The following is a 20,126-nucleotide window of genomic DNA, read 5'->3' as shown; positions in this document are numbered from 1 at the left end:
AGGTGCCTGTACGTGGTTTCATTACCACTTAATGGCTCTCTTACAGGTTCAGTGTGATGCTAATAGGTCTGGCAAGCTGGAAGGCTTTTCACTTTTAAGTTAATAGATCCACCATTGAGGAGGCGTCACCAGTCTACAAGCAACAAGAGCCTGCTGTGGGAACCCTCGGGAATGGTCGGAAGAGGGGACAGGTTGAACACTAAGACCCAAAAAAGGCATTGCCTCTCAAACCTGCCTACCAGTATAAGCATCACATGCTTATACTGGTATAGTCCATTTCAATAAATTTAGCTTGTGCATGGGTAGCTGTTTCTAAACCAATATAATAATTAAAACAGTGCAAAAAATACCTTCATACAGAGCAGATCTACAGATACTGCTGCTACCAGCACAAATTTCAGCAATACTTGGATGGAAGCCTTCCAGCAAGTATTATCCTGGTCCAGCTTGCTTAGTTTAGTTTGACATCCCAGCTGTAACCGTTCAGGTACATACAGGCAGCCCTTATGGTGGATAGCAGCAGAAGAAATGGCACATGGTTCAAATAGACACAGTTACACATCCCCATCAATTTTATTATTTCATCAAAAACCATCTGAATTGAGTCACCATCACCTGCATGTTGAATCTATGCTAATTTTTAAAATTATCCTGTAAGCTATTTAAACATTCGTACATTTCTTTAGACTTGTGTACACTTTCCTTAGCAAAATACTCATATAAAACAAGGCCAGCACAACTGATAAAAGACAGCACTGAGACATGTTCCTGTTAAGTGGGGAAAAAACATCCCTTTAAGAATATTAGCAACAGTGAGAGAAGAGAAAGGTCCGGTTTGGATTGTCTATTAAGAAACTTAACTAATCGTAACTTTCCCAGTGTTTTCCAGCATTACTTCACCTGTTAGTCTTTAAAAGCCTAATCCTCTGTCTCAATCATAATGGAAGGACTGGTAAAACCTATATGTTGCACCACTTCTGTTTTCACCATGGAACCTTGCTGGTAAGCCCTAGCTTTCAGATATTTCCATTAACATTCCTAGATGCAGTCCATGCACTGCAAGAGCTGGTCACACTGGGATGTTACTTTCTTGGTTGCTTGTTGGAGCCTAGCAGTGATTCCTCCGCATTCTGTAAAAGGTAGAGCCTGCTTTTAACATATGTCTTTCACTACAGGAACCTGTCATCATTTACAGTCAGAACAGCTCTCTGCAGTTAAAACCAACTTAGAAATAAAGCTAAATTTACAGCAGAAACGTATTTGGGCTAGACTGCCACAGTTACGCTGATGCAGATTATTCTTCCTGTGTATAATACTGGATGTGGCTATAGCACCTTCCTTTCAAGTACTTTAAAAGTGCTTTAGCCTATAATTAAACCTCAACACCCTATGAGGTAGGTAAATAGGGTGTAGATGGGGAATTAAATAGCCAGGCTCAGTGAGGAGGAGGAAGAGAACCAAGATTCCTGATCTCCTGCCCCATCTACAACACTTGCTGGTACAAACCTCTGCCTAGGAAACAGCTACTATCATTAGGAATAGTTTTACAGATATGTACATTTAAAAGCAAAAGCTTGAGATTGTATAGTTTGGATGGGGGGATGGGAGGAGGGGAACTAGATCCAGACTTGTCCCTACTTTGTGCAATGAACCATGCTGAAGTAATTTGCTGTCCTGAGAAAATGGGTGTTGACTGGACTGTCTTTTTTGATTTGATGGTTGTTTCCCTTCTCTCCTCCCCCAAAGCATCTGGACTTGTCTTGGTTTTGCCCATCCACTGCATGAATCCCATTTAGTGAGGGGGCAAGGGCTGCATCTGGAGGGCATCATATGTGTCCTTGGTTGCAGAGCTGAGACCCTGAAAGAAGAAAGAGAAGGTAAGATGGTTGAGGTAACACTTGGAGTAGAGCCTTTAGTTTTGCATGAAGTGGGAAAACAAGTTCAGCACCCTGGTTCGTTCTGTAGCAGTGAAGAGGTCATTGGTCCTCAGTTAACTTGAAGGTAGGCTGCATGCTGAATAAGGGCTAATGAAAAACATTGCTACACTAACTCATCCTGGAAGCTCTCAGTGCTTTACAATACTAACCTCAGCAGCAGCACATTCATTCCCAAACAGGCTCTGTCTGAATGGTGGACCAGTGGTGGACAAATGTGTCAGGTAGGCAGAGCTGGACAGCACAATAAGCTACATCCAACTGAGAGTGGTGAGTGCAGAAGGGGAAATTTAGGGAGGCAGAATGCAAAGTAGGAATTTCGGCATGACACCTGAGTTTAACACTGACTCATGAGACCAGCCTGCTGCATTTGGTATGGCAGCAGCACTCATATCTCTTTCTCCCCAACTCAGCTTCCCCCTCCCCCCTCAATCCCTCTGATTTTTGTTCTAAAACTGTCTAGGGTATTGCTCAGTTTGCTTTGACGAGTGGTTTTATTTCTTTTACCTGTTCCCAGCATGCTTTGCTATTGCAACAGTATACCAAGGTGATAAACAACCAGCCAGTTGTAATCTTTGTTGTACCTGACTGAGATCAGAGGGTTTTTTTTCCTAGCCCAGCTCATTCCAAGTCAGGCAGATTAGAGACTTTAACCAGAGTGTCTCACATCTCAAGCCAGATGGGCTTATACTATACTAAACATACTTTAACCACCCAGCTATAGTATGACTCAGTGTCCATTCCACTTCAGCAAAAATGTTTTGATTTACTACTGAGAGAATCTATAGTGTTCTAGCCTGCAACTAGGGCCTTTGTGGAGAAAGCTTCTAAGGGAGATCCCACTAAGTTCCCAGCTGCACTTATGATCACCATAACAAAATTGCTCAAGGGAAGTTAATTGTAGAAGAGAAGGGAGGGGAATCTCCTCTCCCCCTTTTTGTAGGGAATATAACATGAGCATCTAAGGTTTGGTGCCTCCTCCAAGAGCCCAAATGAACTTCAGTACTAAAGTAGGAAAGCTGAGCTAATAGCTGAGGGGAGGGGTCAATTCTATATTTAAATTGGATTATTTTAATTCTCTTTCAAGCCACCCAAAAAAAAAGTTTGTTGACTTGTATGAACTGCTCACTTCAAATTTCAGTCTTAGTGGAAGTAAATTGAGAACTGAAACAAAATATAATTTGACTATTTTCAACGTTAGCAAAAAACACTATGAAAACTCACATTAAGCTTTTTTTTTATGAACGCTTTGTTTTAGTTCCTTTACATCACATTTTTGACTATTTGTTCTTTCCTATGAGACCTCTTCAGTGAAAGAATAAGTGAGTTTAGAGCAGGGTCCTGCCTTGTGGGGCTCCTGAAGGGATTCATTGCCCCAAGGGTTGAAGAGCAATTACATTTTTCCTTGGGCTTGACATGTTATTAACCCTTGGGATCAGGGAGCCTTAAACCTCTTCTCTCCCTGGGGAGGACACCTCAGCTACACAACAATAAAAGACCCATGGCATTGGGGTTCAGGCGATAGGGCTAAAAAGTAGACGTTCTAGCTGTGAAAGCAGTCTCGGAGGGTGGACGTCAGCCTGAGCTCTTGGACTCACTGCCCTAGGTTTTTTATTGGCATGTACAAATACCCATCAGGGCTTCATCTATCTCTGGGCCCCATGCGGTCTACAGGCAGCTCCTAAGATGCCCCTCCTCTCTCCCTAGGCATATGGACTTGCTGCCTTCTATTCTCCTTTTATATTAGGTCTTGGTCTACACTAGCAATTTAGGTTGGTATAGCTGCACCGCTCCAGCACAGTTATACCAACCTAACTCCCAGTGCAGACCGTGAGAGAGCTACTGCCTCTCAGATCTCCTTTCAGTATAGGTTGCATCTTCACTGAAGTGCTGCAGCCTTTTTAGGATAGACAAGCCTCAAGCCAGGTCTGTTTGTTTGTTTGTCGCATGACAACAGGTTTACAACAGCCTAAACTATTGAGCTGAAATGTACAGAACTTTATTTTTAATTGGTACCCTAACTTTTTTTCCCTCCCAGTCCAGGTAAAAATACCAGTTCAAACTGGTGCTGCAGAGCTGGTTCAGCTCCTTGCTGCTAACTTACCCTTTCTGCTACTGGTCAGTGCCATATGGGCAAAAGAAAATCCTCCAATCCACGAGCCTGTTCAATACTGTATAATAACAAAAGCTGCTTGATGACTGTATCTGGTGGTCGGCCAGGAGAACTAAGTTTTGATTTTTACCATTGAGTCGCTGCAGATGCCAGGCAGCACTCAGCCAATGGTGGTTCATATTAGGCAGCAGATAATCTGGGCTACTTCAAGAACAACCAGACACATCCCTTTCATGTTAGAGCTGACCTCTCTGGATCAGGAGTGATATAGATGACAGGATGCAACTTGATTTTCTAGGAAGTTTAGCTGCCAGAGATTTGGGACTAGTGTAGAGCAGCTCCCTGTCCTGCTAGAGAATACAAATAGTAGGGACATGTAAGAGGATCTGGGCTATTTTTAACAAAAGTGGGGGTGAGCTTTATGCTGCAGCTACTTCAGAGCTGTCACCACTGGTCAGACACTAAAGCCCCACAGCAATAACCATGAGCAAGCTAAGATGAGACGTACACATAGGAGCTGCACTCAGGTCACGGCATTAGATAAGAGCATTGCTATGGCTGCACTCCCTACCTGGTAGACACCATCGTTCCCTTTGCCTCGCCGTCTCTGGTGCTTTGGGAAATAAAAGTCATGGATTAATAGCCATGCCTGCTTTGGATTGTGGCGGCATTTTACTGTATTTCAATCTGCAGTGTTCACAAAAAAGCTTATGAGTACAATTAAGGACTAGCTCTCATTTGATGACTGCTACACATTGTGGGGGCGGGGAGGGAGAGAGAGGATGATTCTGCACTCTCCAATACAGAGGACAGTGCAATAAGTTGCCTAACCTTCAGCTATTCACCCAGAATTAATTCTCTGTCTGATGCAAAAGTAGCATTCATGGACCCTTAAGGACATAAACTCAAACCGGTCAATAAAATGACATGCATATAAATAGCCCCAGCAGCTGTCAGATCAACCAGCTCGAAACACCATCACGTAAGATGCAGATTTCCAAGTGAGCCAAGCCTGACATTTCAAAGAGCGGCTGCAGCAACCTTTGGACACTATCAGATATGTACAAAAGGATGAGTGACAACGTGCTTGTGCACCCCCATGTAAAGGGAAGGGGATGGGAGAACATCATCAGCTGGAGTGCCTATTAAAGCTTATACTAAAATGGCCTTGTTTTCATAGCTTTCGGAAACAAACACACTCTGACAGAGGATGAAATTCTCCAATTTGTCTTTTTCCGAAGGTGAATTTTTGTTTGGAACTTTGAGTCCAGGCCCTTAGCTGTTTGAGTGGCAGCACGTTAAAAATCAACCCATTTAATTTTTGTTCTTAAGTTATGCTGCAGGCATATAACTGAATGGGTAAGGGAAGTGGCATGTTTCCAGTATTGATGGGACACCACTTACTGTCTAACCTCTACGATTGCACTCAAATCATGAACAGAAAAGTAAAATTACATTAATAGTAACACCTGGTTTTTACAGCTCTCAATCTTTAATATATTAGCTGTTTGCAAATCACTAGTAAAATGCAATTGCTACTGGAAAGAAGTCAATTCTTGCTCTAGGGGGAAGGGTTTTTAAATTGGGAAGTCACTTTACATGTGAAAGTCATGAGGGTGTATGTTGTAGTGGGAACATCTTATACGGGATGGAAAATTCTCAGCCTTTGGTGTAAAGAAAGGTACCACTCACCTCTCCCTTCTTCCCAATTTCACTGTACGCTTCACCCATCTTGTCCTTCTGCAAAGACTAGTAACCAAATTTAGAGAACAGCATTAGCAATGTAAGAAGCCATGCTCGCCCCATTGATGTCTTCAGCCCCACTACGGGGTTGCTCCTTTACCTCCCTTTCACTTCTAGTCCTTCCCTACCTCACGTGACTCCTAGCCTCCATTGTGAGGATGGTTCTTTGAGATCTTCTTCATTACTGTCTGTCTTAAAGCACTTTCTTGGTAATGCCACAACTCCTCAAATCCTTTTGTACAGTGTTTAGCTCTGAGTCTTCCAACCCGTCTTAAAATCATCCTGTTTCCTATTTGTTCTTCCAATCACCGCCTCCTCTGCCCTCTTAACTGGAAGCATCCATTTGAACACATTCATTGCCACTGCATTCTAGATCTGCTTCTCTTCCTCAGTGCCCAGCATTTGGAGCCTCACTACTGACTTGCAAATTCTTAGTTTTCAATTTGATAAGCATTTGCTTATTGCACAGCACTCCATTCACTTTTCACCATTTAGTCCACGCCTTTCCCAATCTGCTTAAGTTAACTGCTGCATTCACCTTTATCTCTACTCTTAAATCTAGGCACTTGAACTTCCAAATCTGGCTGCCCTCCAAACTTGGTCTTTGCATCTTCCTGCAAGGTATCAAATCTGCAGCGCATATATTCTGTTTTATTGCTGCTACGTTTCATGCCATTCCTTTCATGGATGCCTCTCCATCTCTCTCAAGTCTTTCCCCATTTCCTTTTTGGTCTCTCTCACAGGTACCTCAGCAGCTGCAAAAGCCATGTGGCAAGGTGCCACTATCTGGCTCTTTCTGAAAGCTCACTGAGCACCCATATAAATAAAAAGGGACTTTTGCCAAGGCATGGTATAGTCCAACTCTTACTAGAAACTGTTCCGTTGCTTCACATGGCCTTCTAGCTGACTAGCCTTCAGCCACTTGTTTCATTCTCATACAGCACCGGATGATTTTTCTTGGATTGTGGTCATGAAGCTTCTCAAGATCAATGAATCCTGTGTCCCGATTTTCCCCTGTATCTCAGACTAGTTGGTCTTTGCAGGGCATATTGCAAGGGACAAACCCATAAATATGCAGCATAGATGAAGTTAAGGATGTTAAAATGTGGTTAACTGACTAGTCGATGGAATTTCCATTGACTAGTCAATAGGCACTTCCACATTCCTTCTTTGAAATGTACAAGCGCCCCTGCTGGGGCTCTTGTACATTTCAAAGGAGGAATGTAGAACTCCAACATACAGCCCGGGGCCAGCAGGAAGTCCTGCTGACTCTGGGCTGCATGCTGGTGCCTGCTTTGAAAAGCACAAGAGTCCCTAGCAGGGGCTTTTGTGCATTTAAAGCCATGGAGCCCGGGATCAGCGGGCGAGTCCCCAGCTGACCCTGGGCTCCCCACAGCTGTCCGTTTGAATTGCGTGGATGTGTGGTTTAAAGGGACAGCCGCCATGGATCAGCTGTGCAGCAGCTGTCCCTTTAAACCACGCATCTGCACAATTCAAAGGGGCAGCTACAGGGAGCCCAGGATCAGCTGGGGAATCCCCCTGCTGGCCCAGGACTCCATGGCGTTTGAAATGCATAAGAGCCCCCACTGTGGACTCTTGTGCATTTCAAAGAAGGACTTCCCTCTGGCCCCAGGCTGTATGTGGAGTTCCGCATTCCTCCTTTGAAAGGAGGAATGCAGAAGTGCCTGTTGATTAGTCAAAAGACTATCCAATGAGCAAATGCTTATCGGATAGTCGACTACTCTTTAACAGCCTTAGGTGAAATCTGTTCTACCCGTACTTGGCTCCTTCACTAGCAAATCCTGGTGTGGAGCAAGGTTCAGAACAGCTCCTCTGGCTGTAGTGTGAGGGCCAGGCAGAGGCTACTGCTCAGGCTGTAGGAGGATGGAGAAAAGGAACTCTGCAAGGTGAGAGAGAGAGGGTGCCCTCTTGCATCTGCTGTGGAAAGGGTTTACTAACTCTTAACAGCCCTGCTGCCATCAGGACTTGTGCTTACACTCTGTAAGGGAAACTGACTCCCTGATGCAGCTGTAAATTCCCAACACATGCGGAAAACACAGGACTCCAGTGCTAACTGCCACTACTGTTACCCTATAGCAGAAGATATTAGTTCCCTTCACTATGATACAGTGTTAAAAAACCAACATCCCAGGTAGGATGCTACTGGGACACAGATAAGCACTATTGACAGAACTTCCCTTGTACCTAGGAAGGAGCAGGTGAGGGTATTCCCAGCAGGAAAAAAAGATGGGCCATAGACTGAGATGGCTGTATAGCCCCATGCAGTCCCCAACCTCCCCATATGAAGCAGGTCAGTTTAGTTAATTTTGGGAAAAGTGACATGATAAGGAACATATCCAAAATCTGACCCACACACCCTTAGCACCGAGACACATTCCTAAGCAGGCGCACAGATCAAACACTGCCTTTACCACACCGTAAAGCTCCTTTGTTTACTCACGGTGTAAAGAGTGTCCTGAGACTTCTTTCTTCTCTGCTGAAAAATAAAGGGAAGAAGAGCTGACTACACAACACAGTGTCCGCGTCCTTTGCCTCTACGCACATGGCTGCGTATTGGCCGTGCCATTTTCATGGTTCTGACTATGTACTGACATACTGCTATAGATCCAGTGCACACAGTGGATGCATATTGGCACCATCTTTTCCTGCATAACTGCTCTCCCACGTGGCACCCATACAGACGTAGGTAGAAGAGCTACTGCTGCTTTGGAGATTTTTGTTACTCTCTTTCCCTCTTTCCTCTTTTTCTGCTGTTTATTTGTACCTCTGGACCCCTTGCTCCATTCATCTGACGAAGTGGGTCATATCATGAAAGCTCATGATACCATCTACATTTTTTGTTAGTCTCTAGATTTTTCAGTTAGTAACTAACACAGCTCCCCCTCGGACTTTTAAACACTGGATTTTTATGTTACTTCACTGGCACTTGCTAACCTGTCACAAAGCCCTTCAACGAAATACTCAGGCCCTGCCTCTACATCCTCAGCTTAGAGATAACGTGTGATTTCCTATTCCGGGCTGCTGTGAGCTATTAAGAAAAGTGCAGGGGTGAAGATTTTACAGTCTGCATATTGAAGACTCCACCCATGCGCTTTGCTAGGACACTTCTGGCTCCACCCACGGTCATCCCTTGGCTTGCGAGAGACATGAACAGTGTAAACTAAACTAAAATTTTTTGCTGATACAGCTGTGTTAGGGAGGTAATTAAATTCAAAAAAGCAAGGCCCTCATAGAATGGACATAGGTTGCTGCAAAACTGCAGCTCCCTGAACAAATATAGAGTGCCACGTGAGCCGTTTTGCTAGTAGTGTTGTCTGCAGAAGGGTTGACACTAGCACAAAACACATACACCCTTATCACCAACATAGCTGTGCCAAGAAATGTTTTCAGGGGGTTAGGTGAAATGTGTTGCGCCCTAAGCCCAGCATGGCTACAGGTACGCGGGACCCTCATCACAAGGTGATCATAATAGGGCAGGATTTCCTCAACCAAGTCAATTTATTTATATTGCCCTTATATTGCACTGCCTCTTTCCAGCAGCCCTCAGTTCTAGCCACACCGTCGCCGCTAACCAATTACAAAAGCCTGCTTAAGGTTAAAACTTTCAGCCCTCACCTGAGCTCAAAACAATGCTTAACCCCAGTTACTGAAGATTAAGGCATCTACCCAAGTTGTGGACACATCCTGAGGGACAGTGTAGAAGCCCCAGAGGATACGGGTGTCCCGTACACACTAGCCAGGACATTGTGTGACTGGCTACCTGCACATTCCTTTTGTGCGGGAGCAGGATTACAAAGAAGCAAAGTTAAACAAGAGTGCAGGTGCGGGGAAGTTACCTGATTTCTCCCTCCCTTTTCAACATCAGAGCCTCTCTTTTTATTTCCCAGAACATCATATTCATCTCTGGCTGTGCGAGACAATTTCTGCAATGAAAAAGCAAAAAGTCAGAGTGACAGAGACTGTGCTAATGAGCAACTGAGAGCTGGGCTTAGTTAGCAGCAGAAGTGAATTCCAGTTCAACTTCCAATTTACTGTACAAGTTATAACTGATAGATAAGCCAAAAAAGTAGTTTTAAAAGAAATATAATCAATACTGATGATCTAGGGCGTATGCAGCAGCCTCCCTGCTTGCTGCTAGTATATCCATTAGAATTCAGATCTGCTGGCCCCACAGCTACGCCCCCAGAGCAAAAGGCAAATCACAGTCAGTTGAAATAGGATTTCATAGCTGGACTAGATCTTATTGTATTTAGCAGATGATACACTGATGCCATAGCTACAGCAGCCATGACATGACACCATTGGTTTTTTTGCCCTTTAAAAAGTCTTGACTGCTTTCAGTAAACTCAGGAAACCCTCTGCCTGAGATCATTTTTGACTGAGATTATTTACTTTTATCACGGCCCCCTCATATTTGTCTACTCTTTATAAAGTACCCAAAATAAGGCACGATATAAAAGAGCAGATTGGGTCCTTCTTTTCTCACCAACGCATACCACAAGAATGAGGGGCAGGCAATGGACTTGAAAAGACGGCAAATTCAAAAGAGGAAAAAAAATACTTTTTTACCTATTCAACAGTCAGATGGTCTCGTGGTCACAAGATGTTTGAGGTCAAGAATTTGGCAAAATTCAAAGTGACTGTACACTTACATGGATAAGACCATCCTGAGATTAATAATTAATGCTACAAAGATTATTGGAAGGGATACAACACCATCAGCCTTCAAATCTTAACCTGATCTCAAGCCATCAGGCATTAAGCAAACACTTCATGATGATTCTCACATCTGCCCACAGTGGAGCAGTTTGCATTATTTGCTGCAGCATCTGGTACTGGCCACTACAAGAGACAGGATATTGGACAAGAAGGACCAGGGGTTTGATCCAGTCTTTCACTTCCCATGGTGTAAGGTTACACAGCAAGTCACAAGACCAATGGCGCCATGGTGACTCATGCGCCAGATGAGACAAAAGTGGGGCTTGTGAGTGAATCTTCCAGTGGCGCTCAGATTCTGCATGTCTGATCCTTCCCCATCTTCCACCAAATCAAAAAACCTGGAAATGGACAGTTGCTAATTCAGGGCTCTAAGCTCTGATCTTGCCCGGGTCCCCCCTGCTAGATTCCACACTCACCCCTTCTTGGAGTAAGATCCACATGCCCTACATTTCCCAGGCTCTTTAGAGTGGAGCCACCTAAGGAACAGTGCCAAGGTTTTCAGAGATGCAGTTCCTGTGCAGCACACCCTCAGCAGGAGCAGAAATTGCAGCTGCTGCTTCTCAATGGGGAAAGAGGGTCAAATCAATTACTAGCCCTTAAAGTCCCAGATACCTGGGGAGATAGGTGTGGGAAAAGATTTAGTGGATGCCTCATTCAAAAACGGGCAGTGCGTGGGGGCCCTTCACATAGCAAGAATGTGGGAGAGCAGGGGCCCAGCGAGGCCAGCAGGCCAACAAACAAGGTGGAATGAGGTTTCCATGGTTTGGATTATAAAGCTGGATCAAATTCAGCCCCTGATAGCTGCCAGGGTCAAATAAAAATCCAACCCCAATTCTTAACTCTAGGGGATATTTAAAGATATAGCCGGTGTCCAGCAGGCCATGAAACCTCTAGTTTCCATGGATCCTGTCTGGAACTGCAGGAAATTGATGAATTTCCATCGCTGGCCAGTAGGATCTTGCGCTTACTCTGATCTCACCAAGTCTAAGAGGCAATTAAAACACCACTACAAGCATGTCCTTTTTCTAGGGCTGATGCATGAATTCTTGTTAATTAAGCATACGTGGTGTGAGAATCTCTTTCTTCCCCTTCCCAGGAGTTTATTGTACTTGTGCCTTGTCATGCTGAAATGGAAGATAATCATATCACTGTGCTATACCATACTATCCCTCAAAAAGCTATCAGCAAAGAGATAGAAAGCAACAGGGTACAAATGTGTAGAACTAAATTGATCCCTCGGCATTAGCCAACCTCTTAGCTGAGGAACAGGTAAAAGTTAGTGTAAGCGTATTAGTTTATTAAAGCCAACCACATTTCTGAAGGTAAAATAATAAAATTCTAGCAAATCTACAATTCGTGCCAGGAGATGAATAGCACATTGAGAAACTGTGGCATTTTTAAAGACACTTATTTGTAAAAAATACATAATACTGTACAACAGCTCCAAATACCGTGCCATCATTATTACAAACTAGCCAATTAGCCCATCATAAGATGGGATTTTCAGGTCTCTCCTCCACGTCCATCTTCTCTCCTGAGCCTCCAGTCGCTCTCTCTCTCTCCCCCCTCCTCCTACTGCCTCTCCCTCTGTCTCTCAGCTCTCCTCCGCCTTCTGCCACTCTCTCTGTCTCTTCTCCCCCTCCTGCCTCACATTCTCTCTCCACTCTCCTCTGTCTCTGTTGGGGATGCACGCTCGTCTAGGCCCCACCCCCTGGGCGTGTACATCGCCTCCCGCCATGGCACTTGGCAAGGGGGGTGGGGCAGTGACGTTCACGGCCAGGAGGCGAGGCCTGGGGCCACTGTCACACCACACGTCACTGCCCCGCCCCCCTTCGCTTCGGGCCGCCGCGGGGAGCATGCGGCCATTTGGACTCCTCTGCGGCAGCCCGGCTGAGTGCCACAGCAGGAGGTGAAGGGTAGGGCGGGGCGGTGATGTATGGAGTTGCCAGGTGTCCGGTTTTCTACCAGACAGTCCAGTTTTCGGGCCCTGTCCATTAAAAAAAAAATCAGAAAATACCAGACATGTACAATGTCCGGTATTTTCTGGTTCTCCAGCCGGGTGCCAGACGGAAGCCTGGTGGGGCGGGGGAGTGGCTGGGAGGTGGGGTGCAATTGGCACTGGGAGCCTCTAGTTGCCTCTGTCCCTGCTCCTGGAGCCACAGTTGGACTTGCTTTGCTGGGACCATGAGTGGGGCGCGGGCAGCACCCTGGGATCTGCACATGCCCAGGTGAGTCTGGCTACCCGCCGGCCGATTCCCTCTCCCTGCCAGCCAGTTCCTCCTCCTGATCTCCCATGGCCAGACTCGCTGTCCCCGACTGCCACCTCTGACCAGCGTGGCACTCGGCTGAGCGGCGCAGAAGTCAGCCGAGCGCCACGGCGGGAGGTAACAACGCCCCCTAGAGGCAACTTGTAACGCTACAGCATTAGAGTCTCAGACATTGGGCTACTATATATATCTATATATATAAAATGTAGTGCTTTCTATAAGCATAGTGGTCAGGTTTGGTACATCACAGACCATCTATGTCAATTTCCTTTCCAGCAACCCACAATATTAACTGTTGCTTGAATGTTGCAATCTGGGAAGAGTTCATCTGAGACCCTTAAAATGCTGCATTCCAGATATCCATTCTCTAACCCTACCACATGGAACTGCAAAGAGAGACAGGCAACTTAGATGGGGCTACTCAAATAAGTATATGCAACTCAGTGTGAGGTAGTACTTCAGGGGCAGGCTTGCTGTAGAAGAAAGCATAGGCAGAGAGGCACGTGTGTTTCATGGACTCTCAGACAACACTCTGTGACCCACACACCAGTTCCTGTGCACATATTGGACCAGCTTCATCTGCCAACTGGAGAGCACCGGACCTATACTGGATGCTTGGTGCACCTCCTGCATGTTACTAGTGTCAAGTCTTAAACCACAGTCCTCATGTTCTATTGGTGAGTGAGAAGGAAGCTTTCCCCAAGGTGAGTCATTAGCCACTTCCCCTTGTAGCTACTACAAAACCCACTTGTGATCGTTCCTCCTGCGTCTGCCTCATCCAGCCCATCCTGAAATCTGTCAGGCCAGAAGAAAGCCACCTCATTCAGAGACAGCTGAAGGAGAGGAAAGAGCATGACCAGATGAGCAGATTAAAACAAAAAGTCATGGACATAAGAACAGCCGGCACTTACATTATAGACGTCATCCTGGCCTTGCAGAGCTTGGGGCTCAGGGGCTCTGCTCAACTGGAAGAGAGAGGGGAAAAAAGTGAATACCTGGCACTGGCAGCATCACAGATAGAGCCCTTTGGAGAAGTTATTCTTACCTTAGGTGGGATGCCTATAGATTAACAGTCTGCAGCCCTGCCGGTGCCATCAAGGGTCGCCAACTCTGATGCTGTTCCAGGAAATCTTTTTTTCCTCACAACATGACAATGTCATTTTCTAAAAATAACCCATTCAAATATCCAGGATTGAGTTCAACAGTCACCAAACGCCTGATGCCAATTCCAGGAGACTGCAGGTCAATCCGGGAGGTTTGATAACCCCAAGCATCTGGAGTGCCTAAAAGGGTCAAGAAACTATACAAATCCCAGCCCGGCTCTCCCAAGGGAGCTTTTATTTGTCTGTCAGTCCACTCTCAGGGATCTGTCACTATTTAACAGTACTTTACAACAGCCCCTTGGAACAGACATAGGATTTCCTACTGTGTTTCCCCTTCCCCTGTGCACATGCACTCTGGAGTGTTCCTGCAGGATCACTGGTGAGCTCTACGCCAGTGCATGCAGTCTGTTATTGGAGAGTCTCTCGTAAGAGGAAGGCCTGCTAGTATTAATGAGGCCTTTCTTGGGCACCACCCTGCCGCATGCCTCCCACCTGCATAAAGATGCCAAATATCCTCAGTTTCAATTCACTTCAGTGGGGGTTGAGGATGCTCAGCCCCTCTCGGGAGGTGTCCCCCCCCCCCACACACACACACACACACTGCAGGATCAACACCAGTGACACATTTTAAGTCTCCAGATTGTGCAGCAGCAGAAGCTGCTCTCTAGATTGAGAGAGGGCTGCGTGAAAATTTTCCTCGAGTCCACATTTTTTTTGCTTGCACCCTGCGTAACTCTTGCAAGAAACTACACACACTTCTCCTTGGCCTTCCAGGCTTAGTTTTAGGTAAAGAGGCAGAGAAATCAATCAGTTCTGAGATTTTTCAAAAAGTAAAAAAAACCCACCACATTTTTACAAGTATTTTAGCCTCTCATAGTTCAAACCCAGCTCTGCCTAATCATTTCAAATGTCCTCTGTGCTGAAAACTAGCAGAAAGACTAAGTTTACATTTCTGGGGTCTAAAATTTAGGTTCTTCCCTCTTCCCCCCTCCCCCCCCCCCCCCCCAATGGTACAGCTTACTTAGAATATTTTCAGCAGATAAAGTAACTTAAAATTTCTTATAGGTACTGTCCTATTGCAACTTGGGTCCCTGCCTGCTCTTTAAATAGCTCCCGGCTGGCTTTTGGTATAGCTCAGTCAGCTCGTGTCAGAGCACCTGGGCACACCCACTTACTTTCACCTCTGGATATTTTGCAGGCCCTGTAAACTACAGAGTTTCTAAACCCCATTCTTACCGCAGTGGAATTTACAATTTTCAGTTTGTAACAGAGTCTTGGGTCTGTCACAATATAAACAGACAACCCTGCACCCATAAACATATCTACCTCAAATGACACCGTCCTCAGCAGATTTATTGAGAGAGAGAAGAGAGAAACTTTGCCACATATTTGGAAGATTGAAATCTGGGCTTCAACAGATGATGTGGTGGGATTCAAAATAGAAGGTCCTTGGAGTACCTTACAAGCAGCTCTCTCATATGTTTATTGAGGAAACTCCACTTCAGTCCCTACTGATCTTGATTAGCGTAGTACATAATCACAGGACGAAAATCTGGGTAACCAGGTTCCAAGCCTACAGTCAAGGTCTGCTTGTGCAGTTTGATACCTGGAAACCGTGAAGGCAACTTGAGGTTGGTGGTTGCTACACCATTTTGAATGATGTACAGTAGGAAACTGATAATAGTGTCAATACGCTGGCTTCAAGTGCGCCTTGATAGAGTAGATATGCCTGCCATTTTGGGGCATCTTCCATCTCTACTACCTCAAAGGTTTATAGAGACACCTCAGTTAGCCAAAACACTTACAGGTTATGACTGCATTGTCTCTGGGATTTAAGATCTCTATGACCCCAGACTTGTACAGGTGAGGAAGGGGGCTGCTGCAATCAGTATGGATCTTGCAACATCCTCAGTCTGAAAGTGCTTGCTGGCTGCTGCAACAGGCTTAAAAGGGGGCTGGATGGGGTGTAGCCACAGACCCTAAAGCACAAATGTCCAAAACAGACTGCTGGTTAGCCAGGGGCCATTAATCAATGCATGTAAAACCAACACCACTACCAGGCAGTGGGCGCCAGCACGTCTTTGAAAGTCCCTCAGCTCTGCTTATGCAGCAACCATGAAGGGTATCAGTTCTACAGCCCAATAGCTAAAGCAAAGAACTGGCAAGGTCTGCAGAAATGTAGAGCATCTTAAGTGTCATAACATAAAATCACTTCCATTCCATAATTTCCAAGATTTGCTTGGGAAATGTTTTTAACCCCACAGAGGCTGCTCTGGGTTTTCTGGAGAATTCAGCAAAATCTCTTTTTAGCCAGCTTTCTACACAAGAAAGCATGGGGTGAGGGGGGGAGGAACCTTTCTACCCCAGACATGCCTATGTACCAAAAGATTGACGAAGGGGTGGTCTACACAGGTCTCAAGACTTGATATGGCGGTAAATGGGTGACATTTAATGGCCTGTGATATATAGGAGCTCAGACTAGATGACCTGATGGTCCCTTCTGGCCCTAAACTGCAAGTTGAGGCAAAAGATTTGCACTGCGTGTATGAACAGAATTTTGTACACACACAGCACTTTTCAGAGGGAAGAACACCCGGAAGAAGAGACTTGTGTGTACAAACGCCCCTTGCTGAGGGGAATCAGAACAGCTACTCTTCGCTCTCCCCATCATGACAGACTCCAATTTTTAGCTCCATCTTAAATAAATGGTGTAGCACCAGGGAGGGGTTTGTTCTCCTGCCTTCTCCTCTGAAGCAACAATTTATTCATTTGCTATCACTGGATTATTACTACATACCCTTTCAGGTAACAGCTAGACCCACTGCAGGAGGTAAATTATGCCATCTCATATGGGTAAAATCCTCTACCTCGTAGTTCTCCAAGCAGAGTACATGCACCTGCTGCCAATAGTCAATTACTTGGCAAATCTGTCACTAAAATTTCACTTAATAAGGGGGATGCATTTCTCTCACTTTGTTCTCAAACTTTAGAGGAGATCTGGTCTGAGAACAAAAACTGCTGGGCTAGTTCACCCCTGCTTCAGCCTAGAGGGTCTGTCGAGCTTTCCCCTCTAGCAGGCTCACACAGACTAGCAGTCCTAGAGCAGCACTTTCATCTGTCATTTGGGATTCAAAATAGCAGGAAAAATCTCTCTGATGCAGCTGAATTCCATTAATTTATTCTAAAATTTTCTTGCTTCTGATTTTCATGGTGGATCCACTCGCCACCTTGGGATGCTGTTTAGCTGTAGAACAGATGAGTGCCAGCAGCTGCAGGGCAAGCTTCCCCTCTGCCAGCCTCAGCTAGCACACCTAAGCTCTGCGTGGGAGGGACCAGTGCTTCCTCTGATTTTTTTCCATCCATGTGTGGAATACATTTAGTTATGTGCACCAAGGCATGTATGGGTGTGCACCACCAGTTGAAACACATGCTGGTCTGCTCATCAGCTAATAATGTCCTAAGCACACAGCTTACAAGGACCACTGGAGGGATCCAGAAGAAGAGAGATCTTATTCCAGACCTATTCAATCTCTGGCTTCTTTGGAAGGCTGTTCCGGAAGGTACCATTTGGAATGGATTTTGGGGCTGCACCCATTAATTAGAGTAGACTGAAACTTGAGAGGGAATTCTCATTGCACTGGTTAAAGAGAGCCTGCAGAGATGCCAGGGAAGAGCTGCTTGCCTAAGCCAGGAAGAGAAGGGAAGATCCCCTCTGCTTTTAGCAGAAAAGGTGATTGTGCTTCTCCCTGCCACCCTTACACTGGCCTCTGGGGAAAATTGGACAGAAGTCAACAATTCATTTCATGGGTCACCCAACCACCATCTGAAGCAACGATGGCACGTCACAGGTCCCAGCTGGAGCCCATGCCTCCTAAAACCATGTCCCCATTACCAGTCATCAACAACATCCAGAATGGTGGTTTAATTTAAAAAAAATGTATAAGCTTGGGATTTCTCCTAAATGCTCATGCCCCCGTCCCTGATGTATTCTTCTCTCTCTCTTCCCTTTTATCACTGTCTCTTCATTACTTTAAAAGAAGTATGAACTCACTCACAGTGCTGGCCCAGCATCTCCTCGCTATTCTGCACTGCCTCTGGTACCATGCCTACGACTGTAGTGTCAGAGCACAGTGCAGAGTTAACAAGGACCAGAGCCAAAACGGTACTTAGGGTTCCGTTGAAGTCAATGGAAGCTAGGAGGCTACATATATTTGCATATCTGTGCAAAGGAGACTGGTATCTATCATGTGATGTTTCTTCTCTGCACCTCCCCTTCAGGTTACAGCTAAGAATTTCCAGCAAAAGTGACTTGTGAGGTTGGAAGTTTGGGAACTACTGAACTGCCTGGAGGTCTATTTCCCTTAAAGTTCCCCCACCACCGGTGCTCCACTTTCCATCCATCCCTCTGACACCACTTCCTCTTTAGGGGAAAGGCCTATCTTTACTGCCCACTCCTCCCACAGTAAGCATTGCGAAGGAAGGAAATAAAGATATTCCCCACCAAAACTAGTAGACATGTTACTTTATCCTTCAAATTCTTCCTGTGCTGTAAACACCACTAGCAGGGAATGCCAAAGCAAGCAGAAGCTGCTGTTTATATTGCAAAAGCATCCGCCTTTTATTCTGTCCCCCGCATGCCTGCTCCTGTTTGTCTGTTCCATACACCTGTTTTGTGTTGCCACTACCTCAGTTGATGACCTTTCTAATGCAGGAACTCTCTTTTCATTACCCTGGCTGGGTCCCAAAGCACAATACTAATAAACCTGTGCTCATAATAGCTACCAAACCCACAATTCTGTGCTCTGTCGGCAGGGTGTGTTGGAACCCTTCAGAGCTGAATCATCATCACGTGGCTCTCACGTTGCCCAGAGACAGGAAGAGCTCTGACCACATTAAAATGAAGCAGTATCAGGCTAGGGCTGGTTGGCACTGTTCGCTGTGTGGATATCCAGTCCAAAGACCGGGCCGAAAGTGGGTCTAAAAATCACCTGAAAAAGTTCTAAGGCAGAGAGAGAGAGAAGAAATTAAGTTTGGAGTCAAGATCCTGTGGCTGCAAATGCTCTGGGGAATCTTGCCACCATCACCCACAGTGACTCAGTTGGCTACTTTCTGAAAGCTCCCAGGCCTGACCTTGTACTTTCTATATCGTGATGGTACGTGGCTGAGACACTTGAAGGAGCACTGCCTGTTTCTTTTTAATTAACACACCCAGGCAGATGATCAGCTGCACCTCTTTGCTACATTTTTGCATTTAATGGTTGGGATTCATGCAGCATTTCTAGGCTCTGTTCTAGAAAAACAAAATCAGTTAAAAGCAATGTTCCTTCTAATCATTTCTATTCATGTGTGAATTTTTTTACCTCCACATGCAGAATAATTTTATGTGCATCACGTGCACCACCAGTAGAAACAAAACCCATAGCTGTGAGTGCTGCTCTCATCAGTGGGGCAGCATTTGACTTTCTCCTGAGTGGCCACATAACAGCACAGGTTACAGGGAAACATTGGTTGACAGTGTTCACAGCCCACTTCAGAAAAGGAAAGGCCTTGCCACAAAGGGAGTTACAAGAACCCTGCCATGCTTTCCCTACATCTTCAAGAGATGTAGGGAAAGCACTCAAATACAGGACGGCTTCCACTCCAGCCAGATCCCCATGCTCAGCGACAGGCTCTCAGGCATCACAACAATCCAATGGCAAACTCAGCACTTCTCATTTGCAATGACACACAAAAGGCCATAGGATTAGGCATAATTTTTCAAGCTATACAACTATCCAAGAAAAATCTGATTTCCGACAACCCTTTCACAGACCATAGGCAGCCTGGATTATGTGACAAAGGGTTCAGTGTTTTGAGGAGAGACTCTGGCAATTACACTAACCTTAGCTTTCAAAAAGAGGGCGGTAATGATGACTGCATAGATGAAGAGGATCCCATCTAGTATGTAACAGAGTCTTGGGTCTGTCAGTCCTGGAACTGGTGAGGCATCTGTACGGAAATACATTAATAAAAACAAGGTCACTTAGGTTATAACATATTGGCTGGTTTGTAAGTGGCATTGCTGCCCCCTGCTCAACAGCACAACAACCACTTCAGTGCCTGTGATTATGGACTACCGTAGTACTGGCTGGAGGCCTACAAAAGGATAAAAAAAGCCCTAAGACAACTGACTGTAAAGGAAGACTCTTAAGAGACCAAAGATGACTGTTATGAAGCAGAAAGTCGA

At 45.5% G+C, this 20,126-nt stretch overlaps 1 protein-coding gene across 1 annotated transcript; it reads right to left on the bottom strand.

The window, feature by feature from the left end:
• Positions 1 to 557: 557 nt before the first annotated feature.
• On the bottom strand, positions 558 to 19,893 carry CD247 (CD247 molecule; the record flags this gene model as incomplete). The annotated part of the gene is given in 8 exon segments (NM_001286921.1): positions 558 to 1,179; positions 1,506 to 1,858; positions 4,619 to 4,660; positions 5,740 to 5,796; positions 8,252 to 8,287; positions 9,648 to 9,734; positions 13,709 to 13,762; positions 19,782 to 19,893. Coding segments are annotated over 7 exon segments (454 nt in total), but the record flags the coding sequence as incomplete, so codon positions are not given.
• Between the last annotated feature and the right edge of the window lie 233 nt (positions 19,894 to 20,126).

This window comes from Pelodiscus sinensis, chromosome 1 (genome assembly GCF_052426305.1).
Source record: "Pelodiscus sinensis isolate ZL-2025 chromosome 1, ASM5242630v1, whole genome shotgun sequence".
Lineage (NCBI taxonomy): Eukaryota > Metazoa > Chordata > Testudines > Trionychidae > Pelodiscus > Pelodiscus sinensis.
Note: the sequence above shows the minus strand (reverse complement) of the source record. Positions and strands in the feature narration are given on the sequence as shown.